This window comes from Schistocerca cancellata, chromosome 1 (assembly GCF_023864275.1).
Source record: "Schistocerca cancellata isolate TAMUIC-IGC-003103 chromosome 1, iqSchCanc2.1, whole genome shotgun sequence".
NCBI classification, from domain to species: Eukaryota; Metazoa; Arthropoda; class Insecta; order Orthoptera; family Acrididae; genus Schistocerca; species Schistocerca cancellata.
In genome coordinates, this window is record NC_064626.1 from 1,104,142,341 (window position 1) to 1,104,160,728 (window position 18,388).

The following is an 18,388-nucleotide window of genomic DNA, read 5'->3' on the forward strand; positions in this document are numbered from 1 at the left end:
TCATGAAGCAGAGTTACAATGGAATGAAGTATTTTCCAATTCATTGTGAGGCTTAACAGTGGAACACAAGGTACTATAATAAATCATGTGACTGGTAATTTACTATCCTATTCAGTGTAAATACCTGAAGTACAATGTCACTCTGCACAGTGACCAGTGAATAAATGGCAGTTCTAAGTGGTCAATAATGACCAAGTCCACACAATGAGTGGCTGGTTAGAAACAGAGTCCAAAACACAGCAAGAGCACCGTAAGCATATCAGATCTGTCTTATATCAAAAGAGAAGGAACCATAAAACAAGTAAATAGTTGAACACCGTAATCAATGGCATGGTCTGAAGGCTTCAAATGATAACTGCCAACAGACAATGTTGACACTGTGTGCACATATTTAAGCACGAATTCTACCAGATAGTAAGTCTATTTTCCTCTCTGCTTGTGCCATCTGGGGAGCTGTGAATAACTGTGTCTACTACCAGCTGCAGTATCTCAGACACTGTATCAATACTGCAGGTTGATGGAGATCCCAAATCACTGTCAGATAAGAGAGTTACTTTATTCCTTTTTACAATAACATGATCTGTTGACAGTTATTCCTATGGAGTGTGGCTTGAAGGCTGAGTGAGTGTCCTATTACAGGTCAAATGTCTGAGGCACAATCCTCAGTCAGTTAGTCCTTGGAATTTCTTACGCCTCTGGCAATTATTTTTGTATGTGAAAAATGAATACTGTACCATAGGTCGGAGTCCGTGTTAAACTGTAAGATACCCTGTAACTAGTTGGATAGGCCAGTTCAAAGGTGAGAGGAAGCAACATCATAGAACGACAAACAAGTCCAAGCATAGTACAGCACTGCTATGTTGAACCTACCTTCAGGTTGAGGTGAGCTTTAGGTTGGGCAATTTGTGCGAGGGGACCAAACAGCAAGGTCATGGGCCCCATTGGATTAGGGAAGGGATTCGGCCACGTCCTTTCAAAGGAACCAATCCGGCATTTGCCTGAAGCAATTTAGGGAAATCATGGAAAACCTACATCAGGATGGCCAGATGCGGATTTGAACAATCGTCCTGGCGAATGCGAGTACAGTGTGCTGTCCACTGTGCCACCTTGCTTGGTGAGGATACCTTTACTTCAGGCTTCACAGTATCACATTTACCAATTTACTCTCGGTATCAGGGCTGTCTGCAAATTTTTTTGGTCACCTATCACTACCACTTTACTATAACAAACTCTAAGAAGATTAGGTGGACATTGGTGGAAGTAGGCACAGACAAAATTAGTGACTGAAGGGCATAAACTCAACTTAGTTATGTTCCCTCCATAAAACAGTTTCCAAGTTTAAAAGCATCACATCCTGACAGGTTTGTAACATCCACCTTGCATCATTTTAGATTATTTAGCAGAAGGAAGAAAACCACTCTAGTTAATTAGTTGGTCAGGTATTAGTACTAACTGATATGCAATTTTGTTATGAGGATTCTTTGACACCAAAAGAGAAGCTATGAAAAAATAGCAGTTTAAGTATCAGATGCTTGAACAAGTCAACAAGATCAGTACATCAGAATTTTTTATATGTTACCTCCTAATATTAATTTAATCATATTTGCATCATGTGGCCAAATATGCTCACAAGCACATTGTTTGTCATTCTGCCACCAGGGTGTGCTTTGCATTTCTAGCAACATGCCACGAGTCACTCAATCACAAGCAACTTGTGGTATGACAAATTTTGATATTCACGTCTGTCACGTCTGATGAGCACAGGTCATCTGTTAGACTCCCCCCTACCAAACCATTATGGGGTAAACACAATGTGGCTCCTTAGTCCGTATCATTGTTACATCTACAATGAAATGCTCAGTCTTCCATTGTGCTTCAATGTGCGGATCCATGTTAATACTGCTTGTTCTTAAATATCAAAGCATAATTTACTCACTTCCACAGTGACAGCCTTGTTTAGCTCTGTACACAACTTATGTCTCTTGTGTTCTGCCCACAAGTTATTATGTGCACTACTTTCTATTTTGTCATATGACAATAAACAGAAAGTGAAAAAACTGTTGCCCCAAACCTGATTTAAGCATAAATTATGTACAAAAATATGGGAGATACCTGCATTGAAAGTTCAGTAAAGAGTTTTATTGAAAAAATAAATATGTTGGTGAAAATATAAAATGACTGTTCTGCTTTCAGTGTATTCTTTTCAATGGGAATTATACTGGACGAAACTTTTACAGAGACAATGCAGATATGAACAGAAATGAAAGCTCATGGAAAATCTGAAGATCACATGAGCAATGTAATTGATTTTCGAACATTAGATGCAGTAAATACTGAGGCATAGTTGATTCCTCATTTGTCAAGTTCTAGTCACATGGCACTGTCATATCTATAAGAAAACTTGACATCACATGACACAGCTGCCTTTTATTGCTGTAATACAGGTTTGTCATTATATCGACTGCATGACTATTACATCCCTTCAATTGAATTGGTGCCACCATACGCACAAACTGCTTACCAGCAATGGGAACATCATAATTTTACTATTACAGCAGCCTAAATACATATTATGCAGCCTTATTTTCCTCTTTTTATATTAGCGGTACAGTTCTAAGCAGACAAAAGCATTGCTACTAGGGCAAATAAGTATTTCATCAAAAAAGTGTGAAGTACTGAATACAAGCTTACCTGCCGAAATCCCATACCCTGGGCAAATGGAATGTCTGGATATTCTGAGTTACTGTCTTCTGAACTTGACTGACCTGGATGACTGCCACCCTTTAAAGGAATAGGAACAGGTAGTGACTAAAACTATCATAGAAATCATGAAGACTCGAGTCAACATCACACAGCAGCAACACAACTACATAAATAAGTATAACAACAATAATAATTAACCAAACAATACAAAAATCCAATACCTCAAGCATTTTCAATGTCTAGATACTTACTCAGATAATGACACATCTGTTGTACTTGAAACTAACACCTCATTATTACTACTACTACTACTACTACTACTACTACCACCACTACCACTACCACCCACCACCACCACATCATCATCTTTCCAATATAACTAACCTTTTATTACAGTGTTCAGTCTAGGTCATCATTATTTTTCTTTTAAACTTTATCAATAGCTAAATTTGCCCATCGGCTATCATATAAAATATATATTGTATGTACCAGCTCAAGGTCAAGATTTTCACCTATATCTTACCTCAAATTTTCACTTTTTCACTCCAACAAATTGGATGATGTCCAATGAACAGTGCTAACCATTTGTTAAATCTAGAAAACAAAACTTACTTGCAATCTAGGCCGAAAATTGAAAAAATAAGGAAAAAAGTACAGCTCTCTCTAATGTATTTTAAATTGTGTTTTAATAACTGATCTTTCCATGAAGTATCAGTGATTTTCATATTTCACCTAGTATACCACTACTGCATATCAGTGGATGAATGCTGGATTTTATCATACATCATCATATTTGAATCTAGTTATGTGCCAAACTAAGTACGTTACCTACCTTACACATGCGGCAGTGTGGGATGAATAAACAACTTGCAATGCTTATACTTTTTTACTTACTAATTGCTATGTAGAAAGCGATTTGAGTCAAAGATACATCTAAATTTATATTCCAAATGTCACTGTACTCTAAATAGTAGAAAACATCTAGAGCAATGCTCAATAACTAGCTTCTTAGTTACGTTCAGAGTTGTCCTTGTGTTCACTTACATGCATCAATTTTTGTAACTTTATAAATGTGATCCTTATGTAATAGAATGCATGAAATTCGGAATATTCTGAATCTCATTTCAGGCAAATTCTAAGAACATTTTAACAATATTTTTCCCCAAAGACAACTGAATAGTATATTTTGTTTTCATATTAAATCCTCCTTTGACCCTTCTCAATGTCTTTTGAAATTTATTTTACTGACAAAACTGCATGTATACAGTATGCCATTTGTGTTTTCATTACAAAGTATCTCTACTTCTTAAAGACGGCATGCGGAAGAAGTGCTCCCTTTTAATGTTCACATTATAATAGCCCTTTATGGATATTCTGGAATGCTCAGTATAGCATATACTATGTAATCAAAAGTATCCGGACACCCCCACAAACAGAAATTCATCATATTAGGTGCATTGTGCTGCCACCTACTGCCAGGTACTCCATATCAGCAACCTCAGTAGTCATTAGACATCGTGAGAGAGCAAAATGGGGCACTCCGCGGAACTCAGGGACTTCGAACGTGGTCAGGTGATTGGGTGTCACTAGTGACATACGTCTCTATGCGAGATTTCCACACTGATAAACATCCCTAGGTCTACTGTTTCCGATGTGATCGTGAAGTGGAAATGTGAAGGGACAAGCACAGCACAAAAGCATACAGGCCGACCTCATCTGCTGACTGACAAGAGACTGCCGACAGTTGAAGAGGGTTGTAATGTGTAACAGGCAGGCGTCTATCCAGACCCAAGTACTATGACAGTTAGGCAGGAGGTGAGAAAACTTTGATTTCATAGTCGAGTAGCTGTTCATAAGCCACAAATGATGAATGATGGCTCGCTTGGTATAAGGAGTGTAAACATTGGACGACTGAACAGTCAATAAACATTGTCTGGAGTGACAAATCACAGTACACAATGTGGTGATCTGATGACATGGTGTGGGTGTGGCGAATGCCCAGTGAATGTCATCTTCCAGTGTGTGTAGTGCCAACAGTAAAACTCAGAGGCAGTGGTGTTATGGTGTGGTTGTGTTTTCATGGAGGAGGCTTGCATCCCTTGTTGTTTTGCATGGCACTATCACAGCACAGGACTACATTGATGTTTTAAGCACCTTCTTGCTTCCCACTGGCGAAGAGCAATTCAGGGATGATGACTGCATCTTTCAACACCATCGAGTACCTCTTCATAATACATGGCCTGTAGCGGAGTGGTCCCAAGAAACTTATGTCTGCTAGAGTGGAAGCTGTCATCAAGGCTAAGGCTGGGCCAACACCATATTGAATTCCAGCATTACCAATGGAGGGTGCCACAAACTTTTAAGTCATTTTCAGGCAGGTGTCCGGATACTTGTGATCACATAGTGTATCTCTGGGAATGGAGTTGCACGATTTGTGCTTAACATATTGCTTTCGAGATGTCTCCACGGGAAGCCATTGGACACACTAAATTTGGAGGACCTTGTAGGCCGTCAAATGTCACAGTTATGTGAAATGATGCGTCATCCAAATAAATGGCTAACAGTTTCCAATGATCATTAAAAAAGTATGTGGTGTTACTGCATGGTGCTGAAACCATGTTTTCCACGTTTAACATGATGCAGTCCTGGCATACAGAATGTCTTAAGTCTATCAACATACAGAGCTGATGTTACTGTTGTTGCAATGCCATCCTCACATTCAAGGAAGTTAGGATGAATCACACCATGACACAACACAGCACATGAAACTGTAATGTTGGCACTATGTATTGAACACATCTGAAACTGTCAAGGATTTTCCTGTGGCAGTAACAGAAATTCTGTCTATTAACATATCAATTAAGGTGGAAGTGGACTTCAGTCTGACATCCTCATGTTGTTAAGGAAATTGGTAGCCTTGACCTATTCGCAAAACCCTCTTTGGGACACAGGGTCTCGGATTTAATTGTTGCATAACCTGTAAACAACACTTGTGGAACTTTGATTCCTTGTACACTTGGTCACCCAATCTCTAGTCAAGATGCATGTTGCTGAATAGAGAGGTGAGGGCTTCTCTTGATGGAAACACTTAAAGCTACAATGTTCTCTGGGGTACATACCGTTTGAACGCCACCTGGAGACTTCTTTTTCAAGGCCGTACCAGTTTCTTGAACATTATGCACCTATGCTGTGATAGCATGAGCAGATAGAATGTGTCCATGGTGTTCTAGCTGCTAATGTAATTGAAATACCCTTTGTGCAGCAGTCACACAATCACCCTGCTTGTAAAAGGCACTCACAGCAATAGTACATCCTGCACTACTTCAATGCTGCACGATTACTAAATGGCAACATGTTTACAACAACTATGCAACAATCCTAAACAACTGCCAGACTACAGTGCTGAAAACACCAACGTTCAAAATTTCCAGTTTACCTGCGTCACATCGTACATACACTGAATCTCATTACAATTATTACATTGCTGTTGCATGCAATCACATATTCACATATATAATGGCTAAAAGTTATGTGAAACAGAATATTTAAAAAAATTCTGTCAAGTGACAACAGAACATACTTCACATTACCCCACAAGAAGAATGATATAGCATCATTAATCATATGAATGTTATCACGTAACCAGTTCTGCTCTAAAAACTTCCTAGTTTCAATTCATAATGTTCACATGCGGTGAAAGGAGTGAGGAACAGATGTAATCTTTTCAACATAGTACACAAAAAATGATTCAACATATCTACAAAATGTCAGACATGTTTTTCAGAGAAACGAAGTAGTATACTATCCCCCAAAAAATATACCCAAAGAAGAACACAGAACTAGAGAGAAATGACAGATGATATAAATTCATTATATCCATCGTAAATGATTTTGACAGTTGTGTGTAATCCAAAAGCTAAAAAAAGATTTAGGAAATTACATATTTGTTTAATTGTGGGCTTCGTTAGTTTTTAATGTGACACAGCATTTATATAAGATGAGGGCATGCTGAAAAGTAATCTCCTGAATTTTTACATAAAACTCATGAAGCTTTTTAAATAAAACAAACTTTTTTAACATTCTACATCTTTGTTCTGCATGTATACATATTTATTTCTCAACAATCATCCTTGTGATGAACATGTATCTCCCAACAAGAGACCTGTTTGTTGATACTGTCACTGTGGAATGTTTGACTTCGGGTGTCCGATTGCTACTGATATCACAGCGCTCATGTGTGATATTGGGTTTCATGCTGAAGGAGACGATGCTTCATGTGTCGACGAACCCTTCTGCAGCTAGAAACTCCATTACAACATGCTGTTTCTCATCCAGTGACATAGCTGCACACTGCCATGTTACATGATACAATTTGGAGCCCTCCAGTGACAAAGGGTTGCAATGCATCAGTGAAGCAGGAAAGTCAACCAGGTAAAATGCATGAAATATAATACCTCAAAAAATACTGAGACCAGAATTTAAAAGAATCACAGGCATTATTTTTCATCGCGCCCTTATGCATGCTGTTCATAGGCAATAATTTGTTTAGATTTTTGGATTGTACAAATTTGTCAAAAATAATGTATTTGTTTGGTAAAATAATTTAATTGAGTTTATCAGAATGTGTGATTTAGTGACTGAGTGAGTGCAACCCCCACCCCTTTGCAGTGAGCACACCATCCTGACTCCCCTGGCTCACATCCCCCCCCCCCTCCCCTCCACGCACGCACATACTTTGTCCAAAACAAATCATTTTCAACATGAAGAGTATAAAATTATGAAGACTGTGTCATACTCAGTAACTATTAATCTGTGGAGGCATGCAATGTGTGACATTTTTCTCTCAGGAAGGAAATAAATGCATTTTATAATTACTGATAGAAGTAGCACCTTTTGGATAGAAAAGAATACTCATTCATATACATCTATACTTATTAATTTGAAGGTGAGAGTTATTTAACCAAAGAGTATCTCACCATGCAAGTACGGTGTGTTTGGTTGATATCTGCTAAAGCACCTGCTACAAATTTTTCCCATGCTGCAATTATGTCTGGAGAAACATATTGCTTAAGTAGTGATGCAAATGGTTCCTTCTCACCATGTTGTGCAATGTGATTTGCTATTTTAATTAGGTGTCCCATATAGCCACATCTCACACCACCTGGTTTTGATCTGCAATCAAGTAAACACCATCACATTACACTTAATCTAACTTCTTTTACAGGCACATTAAAACACAGAGATAAAAACAGTCACTATGAAAAAAATCTATGTCACTTCCACCCTAAACAGTATTTTCTTCTTGGTTCATATACATATTATAAAACTGAGGTTGTTTCAGTTGTGTTTGCTTTCATTTGTTACTTCCTACAGCTTATTTGTTTCGGGCAGAAATCTACAGATGCCAGTCACCACGTACTGGCCCCTACCTTGACTGGAGCAGAGGTAGGATTCTTCCTACATGCCAGTCATGAGGTCTGAAGATGGCGTAATGTAGCGCTGCAAATGTTTAATCAAATAAAATAATGTCTGGAAATACAAACGGCTGAAGGTGTTTTGATTTGACATTTTATATTGAACAGCCGAAGTCCCATAACCATCTGCACAAAGACAGGCTTACAGAAGTTTTCTGTTATGGTGAATTAGTCTTTGTCATGGTTCACATCTCATTTGATAACCAGACTGAACCTCGAAATCTACTAGACTCCAACACAGGACGCATTTCAACTAAGAATGGACACATTATTCTACACATATATCTCACTATCATTATAAAATACACAAATAGGATTAAAGCAGTTGCAGGTAATAGAAAAATCACCGATTTTATCAACAGCACCTACCGTCCACCCCTTCATACATGTACTGAAAGTCTACCATCCTGCACTGTGCGTCACTGAAAATCAGGAACTATGATTTAGTATGGTCTGTATCACAGAAACAAATATACCGGCAATAATCGGTTCAAACCAACCAATATTATGTAAGTCCCAAGTCACACCTTGTCCACTTCTGTACAGTTCACTAAGCAACTACACCAGTATACAACTTCGCATTCCCCCATCGTGGTCTGAGCCCTTCCTATCACAACAAACATCAGTCGTGCTCTTAGGATCTGGCAACATTAATGATACAAACTATTGTCATTTCTTCACACTGAGTAAACATTTACCCTGTAAATTACATATCATGCTTGTTTATGTAGTAATTTTGCTTACCAACAACAGAAAACATGACAGCAACAAGTTTATGCAAATTAATTCACTAGTAACTCACTGCCAAGTTCAAAATTAATTTGCTCAGAGAGCAACAAAATACTCACTGACATTCAGAGTGTCAATCACATCACATACATTGCACAAAAACTTATTTGCCTTAATTCATGACAACTACCATTGCTACTACAAATACTTGACACTGATCTACTTGTACGCTCTTACTGTTTCTTGTCTTCTATGAGAGGACTAAAAAAAAAAGAGTTACAAATTATTACAGTAGGCCAGGTATCTTTAATTGAATGTTGTGCTACGCTTCAAAGTGAAGCAGATACACAAAATTATTTTTCAACAGTCACCGTATCACTACAAACAACAGTTGAAACGTTCTACTAATCGTTCCATTCTTCGGCAACAGAAATTCGCTCCTTGTCCTTGGTCATGTAACCATGTAAGAACTGCTGTGTTAACATCCTCCTCGTTGGGAAACCTGCAACTGTTGCAAATCAGTCCCTCAACTTCCTGGACTTTGCCATCTGTAGTCAACATTGATGACCTTTTCCCATCAGCGTCACCCATGTCTTTGCAGCATTGTCCAAATTGTTGAAAACATTTCACTAGGGCTGGAGGCCACACTCCATTTGGTCAACATATTGCCAGAAATTTACAGTGAATCAGCATGCAATTTAGACATTTTGCCCATAAGAATCGTCCCATCCCACATACTTCAACTTTGAGCACATTTCCACCAGCCCCGTCATTTCACTCTCACACTGTGATGGACCCGTTAACTGTACCACAGCAGAACACTCTCTCCAGGAAACCCAGGACATGTACACTCTGACAATGAGCCACTCTTGTTGGGCAATGGTCTTACCGTAGGACAGCAAGAAGTCCTACTACAGCACTTTCTAGCGGTGAGCCAGCCTAACTGTGCAGGTACCAAGGCTTATTCCCCACAAGGTAGGACTAGTGAGTATGACAATATGATATTTAGCACTGGCAGGTTTGCATATTTGTGCTTTACATAATTTTCATGAATAAACAAAACTTCCTGAAAGTCCTTGCCCTGTATTTCCATTTAAATGCTGGAATTGTGAAAACATTAACGATTTTTGCTCATATGTACAGATACGTAAAAAAAAAAATTGAGTTACAGGTCAAATAAAATAACTTTCTGATTGATATATTGTATTGGCTGTGGCAGTGCTGCCTATGTGCAACCAATCATACTTGCCAAGAAACAACTATGGCTGGCAGCTCACTCCTACCACTCAAACTCACTGAAATATTACTTGCAACATGATTTCAAACTAAGCACAGTACTGCTGCACTGCAGGTTACGACAGAGCACACCAGATAAAAGAAAGGTATCTCCAATACTCCTTCAAGGATAAAGTTTCCTCTCCGCAACACACAGGGTCTATCACTACTTGTTGACTTGATGGTGAGTGGCAAGTCAGTATTAGGTTTTATGGTCCAGTACGGGGAAGGCAGAGACCAGAGAGTACTACTTCAATCCCGTCACTAACGGATGGGACGTGCTGTCTTCTAATGAACCAAAAGTGAGGCAGCGTGAAACAGTTCATACATCGGAAAGCTTGCTGTGTCCCGTGTCAGGGTGGACATAAGCCCAAAAGATGGAAAGTGTTATTCATTAGCAGTTACAACACGTGGCAGGGATGGAAGCATGGTATACGAGGGAACACTTCGAGCAGTGTGTGTGTGTGTGTGTGTGTGTGTGTGTGTGTGTGTGTGTGTGTGTGTGTGTGTGTGTGTATGGGGGGGGGGGGGGGGCACAATGTGTCTATGAGGGTATGCTTCAGCAGTCATTGAGGGAACAAGATGCAACAGCTGAAGATTGTAGTATCTATTTCTGAGTCCAAGGTCATATTTTGATCATGTCACAATAGACAAGGAGCTCAATATGTATAAATATGACTGATGAATGAATAGAACCTCCACAGTTGGCAATACGAGCACAGTGGCTTGACAAAATGGCAATAAAGCAAGAAAAAAATTTTTGCACATTGGAATATGCAAGATGTTTATCTGTTATGACAGTTCAGCATTCATTCGAAGGAATTAGGAAAAATAACTGCCACATAGAGAATCGTGCATTATTATCGCCAATTAATGGATACTGGTTGTATCTGTAAACAGTACCGGGTGCTTCGGTAGCTCAGATGGTACAGCAATTGCCCGCGAAAGGCAAAGGTCCCGAGTTCGAGTCTCGGTCGGGCACACAGTTTTAATCTGCCAGGAAGTTTCATATCGGCGCACACTCCGCTGCAGAGTGAAAATCTCATTCTAGAAAATTACCAGTCAACCAAATGTGCCCAATGCAATCGTGGAGGGGGTGAGGGGTAGTTTTGTACATAGCAAGCAAATAAATAAATAAATAAATAAATATTGAGGGTTCACACAAGCCACGAATTTGGAATACCACAGCAAACTGTGTGGAAGATTTTGCTATGGTGGTTACATTTCAAACTGTGCTGTCAGCAGCTCGTGCAACAATTAAAAGCTGAAGATTCTGGTGCGCTCATTCTATTTTGCATCACAATGCAGGAAGCACCTGAGGATGAACATTTCCCTTGAAAACTTACATTCAACAATGAAGGAACCTCCCACTTATCAGGAAAGATTAATTGAGATTAATCGCCACAATATGAGAGTGTGGGGCACTAAATGTCCTCTGAAATTATTGTGCATGAACAAGATTCACTGAAGGTTTAAGTTTTCTTGCCATGTCAAGGACAAAGATGTATGGGCCAGTTTTCTTCTGTGGGAAGACTGTGATAGGTACATCACCTTGATATGTTGCACAGTTGTGGTTGTTTCCACAACTGACTGCTGACTCCGAGAATTTTATCTTCCAACATAACAGGTAAGCCCCTCATAGGAGAATCAATGTTCATGCTACTTACACGAATGACTTCTGCATTGCTGGATTGGGCGTAGTAGTGGTGGTGATGTGGCTCTGTTTCCTTCGACATGCGGCCCCAGTCGCCTGACTCATCATTATGTAAATTTTTCCTTTGTTGATAGATTAAGGACTGTGTTTACCTATCCCCCCTGCCAGGAACACTGCGACAGCTCAGAGAATGCACCAGTGCTGCTGTGATGACCCCTGAGAGGATGGTGCTATATAAGGTATGAAACAAACTTTACCACCACTTGGACATGTGTTGTAAGACCAGAAGGGCTCTCAGAGCATTTATAAAGTGCAAAATGCAAACTTGAGCAAGTTTGCAGTTCTATTCATGCATCAGCCATATCTGTACATATAATATTTTGGAAAATATAAAGCTTTAAAATTTATGGTGGCCCTGTATTATACGTAATAGCAATAAACAGACCTTAAGTTCACACTCAAACTGGTGTAAACAATCCAGAGGCGGCTGTACTCACAATGATTTCCAAAGTACAAAATGCAACTACAAAAGGTAGAAAGATGTATTTGTTCAGTAAGCTAAAGAAGAACTGTGGCTGAAATCTACAGGAGTACCGTATTTACTCGAATCCAAGCTGCACTTTTTTCTGGTTTTCGTAATCCAAAAAACCGCCTGTGGTTTAGAATCGAGTGCAAAGTAAGCGGAAGTTCTGAAAAATGTTGGTAGGTGCTGCCACAACTAACTTCTACCACCGAATATATGTAGCGCTACACAGGCATGCTTTGCAGGCACAAAGATAAATACTGGTGCCAAAACCCCTGCGTCAGTAAATAAATTTTAAAAAGTGGAAGACAAGCTTCTTTCCTCCGCCCCGAGTTTTTCGACCACTGCATTTTCATACATTATCCAACGAAAGAAATACACATTTCGTATTGTTTATCTTCGAATGTAGCAGCATTTCAATGTACTATGAAAATCCGACTGGCGAGACTGTTTGGGATGTTTGTCAATATGGCCAACTCTACGTTCTGAATTCTTTCCTACCTGTGAGAAGAGATGGTTGCTAATAGGAACTTTTATGAATTGTTAATCACATGCAGTATTCTCTTCATCATAAGAATAATATGAATATAAACATTTTACCATGTATTCTTTCGTGTTTGCTGCTATCTCATTTAAATCCTGTCTGCCTAATAAACTACGAAACTGGAGTGAGACAACAGCAAGTGCGGAAGAATATACATATCATGTCATGTTTATATTCGTATTATTCTTATGCCTAATAGTAATACAGTCAGAAATGAAGCACAGCAATTGACTAGATTTTTAAATCTAAGATGACTCTAATTTCGGTGCAGAATGTAATGTACTAAAAGAGGCGCCTGCAAAGATTTTCAAATGGAGAAACATTTTCGCTAAACTCTCGTTCAGAACATCATCTAAATCAATTCAAACCAGACGAAGCACATGAAAAAGGAAGGGTACCCATATAAATACGGACGGAGCGCCTGACGCATAGCAAAGGCTACCTGGTAAAGCTTAATTGCTAAGCTTACGACTCAAACCAAACTACTGTAGCTGTATCATCATTCATTCAACCTAAATTATGTATCTTATTATAATGTTCCAACTTTGTTTCGATTTGGAGGTGCGGCCTAAAACTTTTCTCTCACCTTGAATTAAGAGTCTCAAATTTCAGGTGTGGCTTAGATTCGGGAAAATATTTTTTCCTTGATTGAGAGTCATTTTTCAGATGCGGCTTAGATTCGAATTCGGCTTAGATTCGAGTAAATACGGTAGACGACTAAGCACTGGATATACACGTATTTCCAGGGACACTGTCAGTTACGAAATTTTTAAAGAAACGATGGCCACCCATAACAGATGTAAAAGAACGCACAGGGTTATAGAGAAGAGACAGATGAAACACACTTAAAAGGGCAACGTGTGAAACCTTCGATGACTGTCACAACCAAATCTTACAAAAAAGATTGGAAACTGCAAAGTTTACATGGTGTTTGTCACAAGAAAAGAAAACAGATGTTGTCAACCCTTATTCATTGGTCAACAGCAAGGAGTCAAGAATAAGAATTTAAGGCTCATGTACTTTAATTGTGATTTCTTGGTGTAAATTGTAACCAATTGCTGCGGAAGGAAGGAAGGAAGGAAGCGAGAAAGATGCTGTGAGCTGTTGGCGATGAGTGTATCCAGATATGCTGAAACTCCGTGACGGCAAAGGGAATATAACAAGCAAGGTGCCAACCACTGAAAGATATGCCAACAGTCATCAGGCATAATGCATTAATTGTTAAGAAGTACCAGTAGTGCTGCTCTTTTGTCAAATTTTAATGATTCCTTGACTTTAATATGAGTCTTATGCGAGTATGTTTTCAATCAGGGCATTGTACAGTTACCTGTACATGGGCGTATGGTTTTGAATCTGGGCAAAGTCGTGTTGCCACACCAAGTCAGCTTGGCATCTTGGCTTCAGATTAGTATTGAATGGTTGTCACAGGGTGATTTAGAAAAAGCTTCTAAAGCAAATTATCCTAGAGCTAATGGTGTGTATTCTTTATTCACCATTAAGTGTCGAATGGAATTTGAGTTATTGGTCAGTTTAAGGGTACTGTATTAGCAGTTTATTGGGATGGTAAAATCTCAAATGATCATAACTCAGATGCAACTGTATGGGTGTATGGAGTAATATTTGGATTGATGTAAGCTCCTATTAGTTCCAGCTTATAATACTGACTCTGCGCAGAAGCATTTGGAGTGAGAATAGTTTCCGTTTTCAAGGTGTATGAAGCACATACTGAGTTCCTTTGAGTGCATGAGTTATACTCAAGAACAGATCAGTCTTGCTCTCATCCATGTACATTAAGTCTACCCTGACTCGCGGTTCTGGGTGACTTTCCCGAAATCTACCCCTTTCCCTAGACCTCTCCAGTCCTTTTCCTTCACCCTTCTTCCTTCCCCTTCAAGCCTTCTGCCTGAAGGATGAGCCACTGGCTCTGAAAGCTTGCAAAGCAAAACAGTCTTTTGTGTGTGTATTCTGCCACCACTTGGTGAGTAGATTTTTTTATCGATCCAATTAAATAATTTTATCAAAAACAGATTTGTTGTAGCAGCAGACACTATCTTATCATTAATGGCAGTTCTTAAGCCTTATTTGCCCTGAGCTTAAGAAGTTTATTTTATCGAATTACCATTTTCATTATGGTGTCAAGGAACCATTGAATGGGACAACATTCAGTATACTGATCACTTTATGGGAAGCTGGTTCGATTATCCTTCTGTAACAACAACTGGGATATATATGTAAAATAAAGGGAATGCCATCAGTCACCTATAGTGGAGCAAAGAAACACTTAACTTTTGCTAGAAAAAGAGCAAGAGCTTGGAAGCAACTATGAATGCTGTTTACAGTTATGTGTTTCTGTGCTCCCCATATTGGTCTGCTATAGGTGAGCAGTTGCCTTTCCGTAACTGTATTGCGTTAATGTACTGGTGGATATTGTGTGGTATGACTCCTGTAGTTGATGTGTAATTAGTATAATGTCAATTTTATCCTGATGATGTCAGGTTTGTTATGTGGTGGTGTTTTATCTGTTATAATGGTTCTGTTCCAGTATAATTTGTATTCATCATTCTCCAGTACATATTGTGGTGCATACTTGTATGTGGGAACGTGATGTTTTATTAGTTTATGTTGTATGGCAAGTTGTTGGTGTATTATTTTTGCTACATTGTCATGTCTTCTGGTGTATTCTGCATTTGCTAGTATTGTACATCCGCTTGTGATGTGATCGACTGTTTCTATTTGTTGTTTGCAAAGTCTGCATTTATCTGTTGTGGTATTGGGATCTTTAATAATATGCTTGCTGTAATATCTGGTGTTTATTGTTTGATCCCGTATTGCAATCATGAATCCTTCCATCTCACTGTATATATTGCCCTTTCTTAGCCATGTGTTGGATGTGTCTTGATCGATGTGTGGCTGTGTTAGATGATACGGGTGCTTGCCATGTAGTGTTTTCTTTTTACAATTTACTTTCTTCGTATCTGTTGATGTTATGTGATCTAGAGGGTTGTAGAAGTGGTTATGAAATTGCAATGGTGTAGCCGATGTATTTATACGAGTGATTGCTTTGTGTATTTTGCTAGTTTCTGTTCGTTCTATAAATAATTTTCTTAAATTGTCTACCTGTCCATAATGTAGGTTTTTTATGTCGATAAATCCCCTTTCTCCTTCCTTTCTGCTTAATGTGAATCTTTCTGTTGCTGAATGAATGTGATGTATTCTATATTTATGGCATTGTGATCGTGTAAGTGTATTGAGTGCTTCTAGGTCTGTGTTACTCCATTTCACTACTCCAAATGAAGAGGTCAATATTGGTATAGCATAAGTATTTATAGCTTTTGTCTTGTTTCTTGCTGTCAATTATGTTTTCAGTATTTTTGTTAGTCTTTGTCTATATTTTTCTTTTAGTTCTTCTTTAATATTTGTATTATCTATTCCTATTTTTTGTCTGTATCCTAGATATTTATAGGCATCTGTTTTTTCCATCGCTTCTATGTAGTCGCTGTGGTTATCCAATATGTAATCTTCTTTTTTAGTGTGCTTTCCCTTGTATGCTATTTTTCTTACATTTGCCTGTTCCAAAAGGCATATTTATATCATTGCTGAATACTTCTGTTATCTTTAGTAATTGGTTGTGTTGCTGATTTGTTCCTGCCAGTAGTTTTAGATCATCCATGTATAACAAATGTGTGATTTTGTGTTGGTATGTTCCAGTAATATTATATCCATAATTTGTATTATTTAGCATGTTGGATAGTGGGTTCAGAGCAAGGCAGAACCAGAAAGGACTTAATGAGTCTCCTTGGTATATTCCACACTTAATCTGTATTGGCTGTGATGAGATATTATTTGAATTTGTTTGGATATTAAGTGTGGTTTTCCAATTTTTCATTACTATGTTTAGGAACTATCAATTTAGGATCTACTTCGTGTATTTCCAATATTTGTAGTAACCATGAGTGGGGTACACTATCAAAAGCTTTTTGCTAATCATTATATGCGTAGTGTAGCGACCTTTGTTTAGTTTTAGCTTGATATGTCACCTCTGCATCTATATCAGTTGCTCTTTACATCCCCGTGCTCCTTTGCAGCAGAATTTTTGTTCTCCATTTATAATTTTGTTCTGTGTTGTATGGGTCATTAATTTCTGTGTAATGACTGAAGTTAATATTTTGTATATTGTTGGTAGGCATGTTATGGGGCGAGGGGTTTGCTGTGTCTGCTTGATCTTTAGGTTTCTGATGATGATGATGATGATGATTATTATTGCATTAGCCATCAACATATGAAATGGTACAGATCTGCATGAATATTAAATTGTTAGGGGTCAAGTGGAAGTGCCACCAATTTCATTTTTGTGGAAGAGGCCCAAAAAAAATGTCTCATTATACTGGCTCTCAGTTTCAGCGAAGTGTACCTGGCATTTTATGAGAAATCAACCCAATGTAGAAGTGTTCAAAAAAGAACAAATTATGATCTTCTTAGTCAGTAGTTAGCTGATGTATTAGTAAAACCTTATGGTTTCTAAGACAAACAAATAATAAAAAATATTAACTGAATTAATAATATATTTTTCCAAAATCAAAACTCATGAAGAGCATAGGAAAAGGTAAAATATTTCTCGTATTCGGATTGTCATTATTCCACCCAGTATTTTCATATGTTACATTCAGATTATGTTTTAATTCCACTGGAATGAATCACAGTCAGATACTGCATAAACTTCAGTCTTTAAAGACAAAGAGATATGTGTACAGAGGAAACTAAGGAGTGTTACAAACAGAAAATAAAGAATATAGTTTTACAATATTTGAACAATATATCCATATCTAAAATTGACTGTACCCAGGTTATCAGTATCTCTGCCCCATGATTAAACAGATATTTGCTATTCGAACATCCTACAGCTGAATCCTAAGCTTACTTGTGTTTCGCACGCCATCTGTTATGGATGGATCTCAAGGTAACTCTTATTTCCTGAAACAGTCTGTAGATGCCATCTGCTGTTATATATTGGAACTACTTCATCTATCTAGGCTTTCACACCAGTTGTCAATAAATCAAACTTGATTGCCTTCATGTACTTTTTGTTTATTTAGCATTCCAAATGTATTTTGGTATTTCAAATAGTTATTATTTTCGTCTTTTTAATCCCTCCTGCTTATACAGATGGACTTATTCAGAAAACTGAAGGTAATGAATGAATCTCAAAAACTTTTGAAGGTTTTTGTGATGATTATTCAGATGTTTCTGATGACGTAAGGTAATCTGAGTGACAATGACATTATTAAGACCCGTAAATAAACATAAGATGGCAGTGTTTTCAAGAGATTCCAACAATAATTAAAGTTATTCTGTTCTTGTGAATGGTTAGTTTTGTCATAATGTTAACTCATTCAACTCAATGCCTGAACCTTCAGTTGAGCACTGGCTACGCCAGTGCATGGGTGACGCTCTGGCACTTTCTCAAGTTTGTTAATTTGTACATAACA

At 38.2% G+C, this 18,388-nt stretch overlaps 1 protein-coding gene across 5 annotated transcripts in view; it reads right to left on the reverse strand.

The window, feature by feature from the left end:
* LOC126091904 (serine/threonine-protein phosphatase 6 regulatory subunit 3) overlaps window positions 1-18,388 on the reverse strand; it is a 183,393-nt gene that overhangs the window by 57,146 nt on the left and 107,859 nt on the right. For 4 of the 5 annotated variants that reach the window (XM_049907219.1, XM_049907236.1, XM_049907228.1 and 1 more), the window contains 2 exons: window positions 7,680-7,875; window positions 2,692-2,781 (listed from right to left, as the gene is read on the reverse strand). In XM_049907219.1, coding sequence (XP_049763176.1) covers window positions 2,692-2,781; window positions 7,680-7,875 — 286 coding nt within the window. The remainder of the gene's footprint in view (window positions 1-2,691; window positions 2,782-7,679; window positions 7,876-18,388) is intronic. The other variant, XM_049907245.1, reaches the window with a different exon arrangement.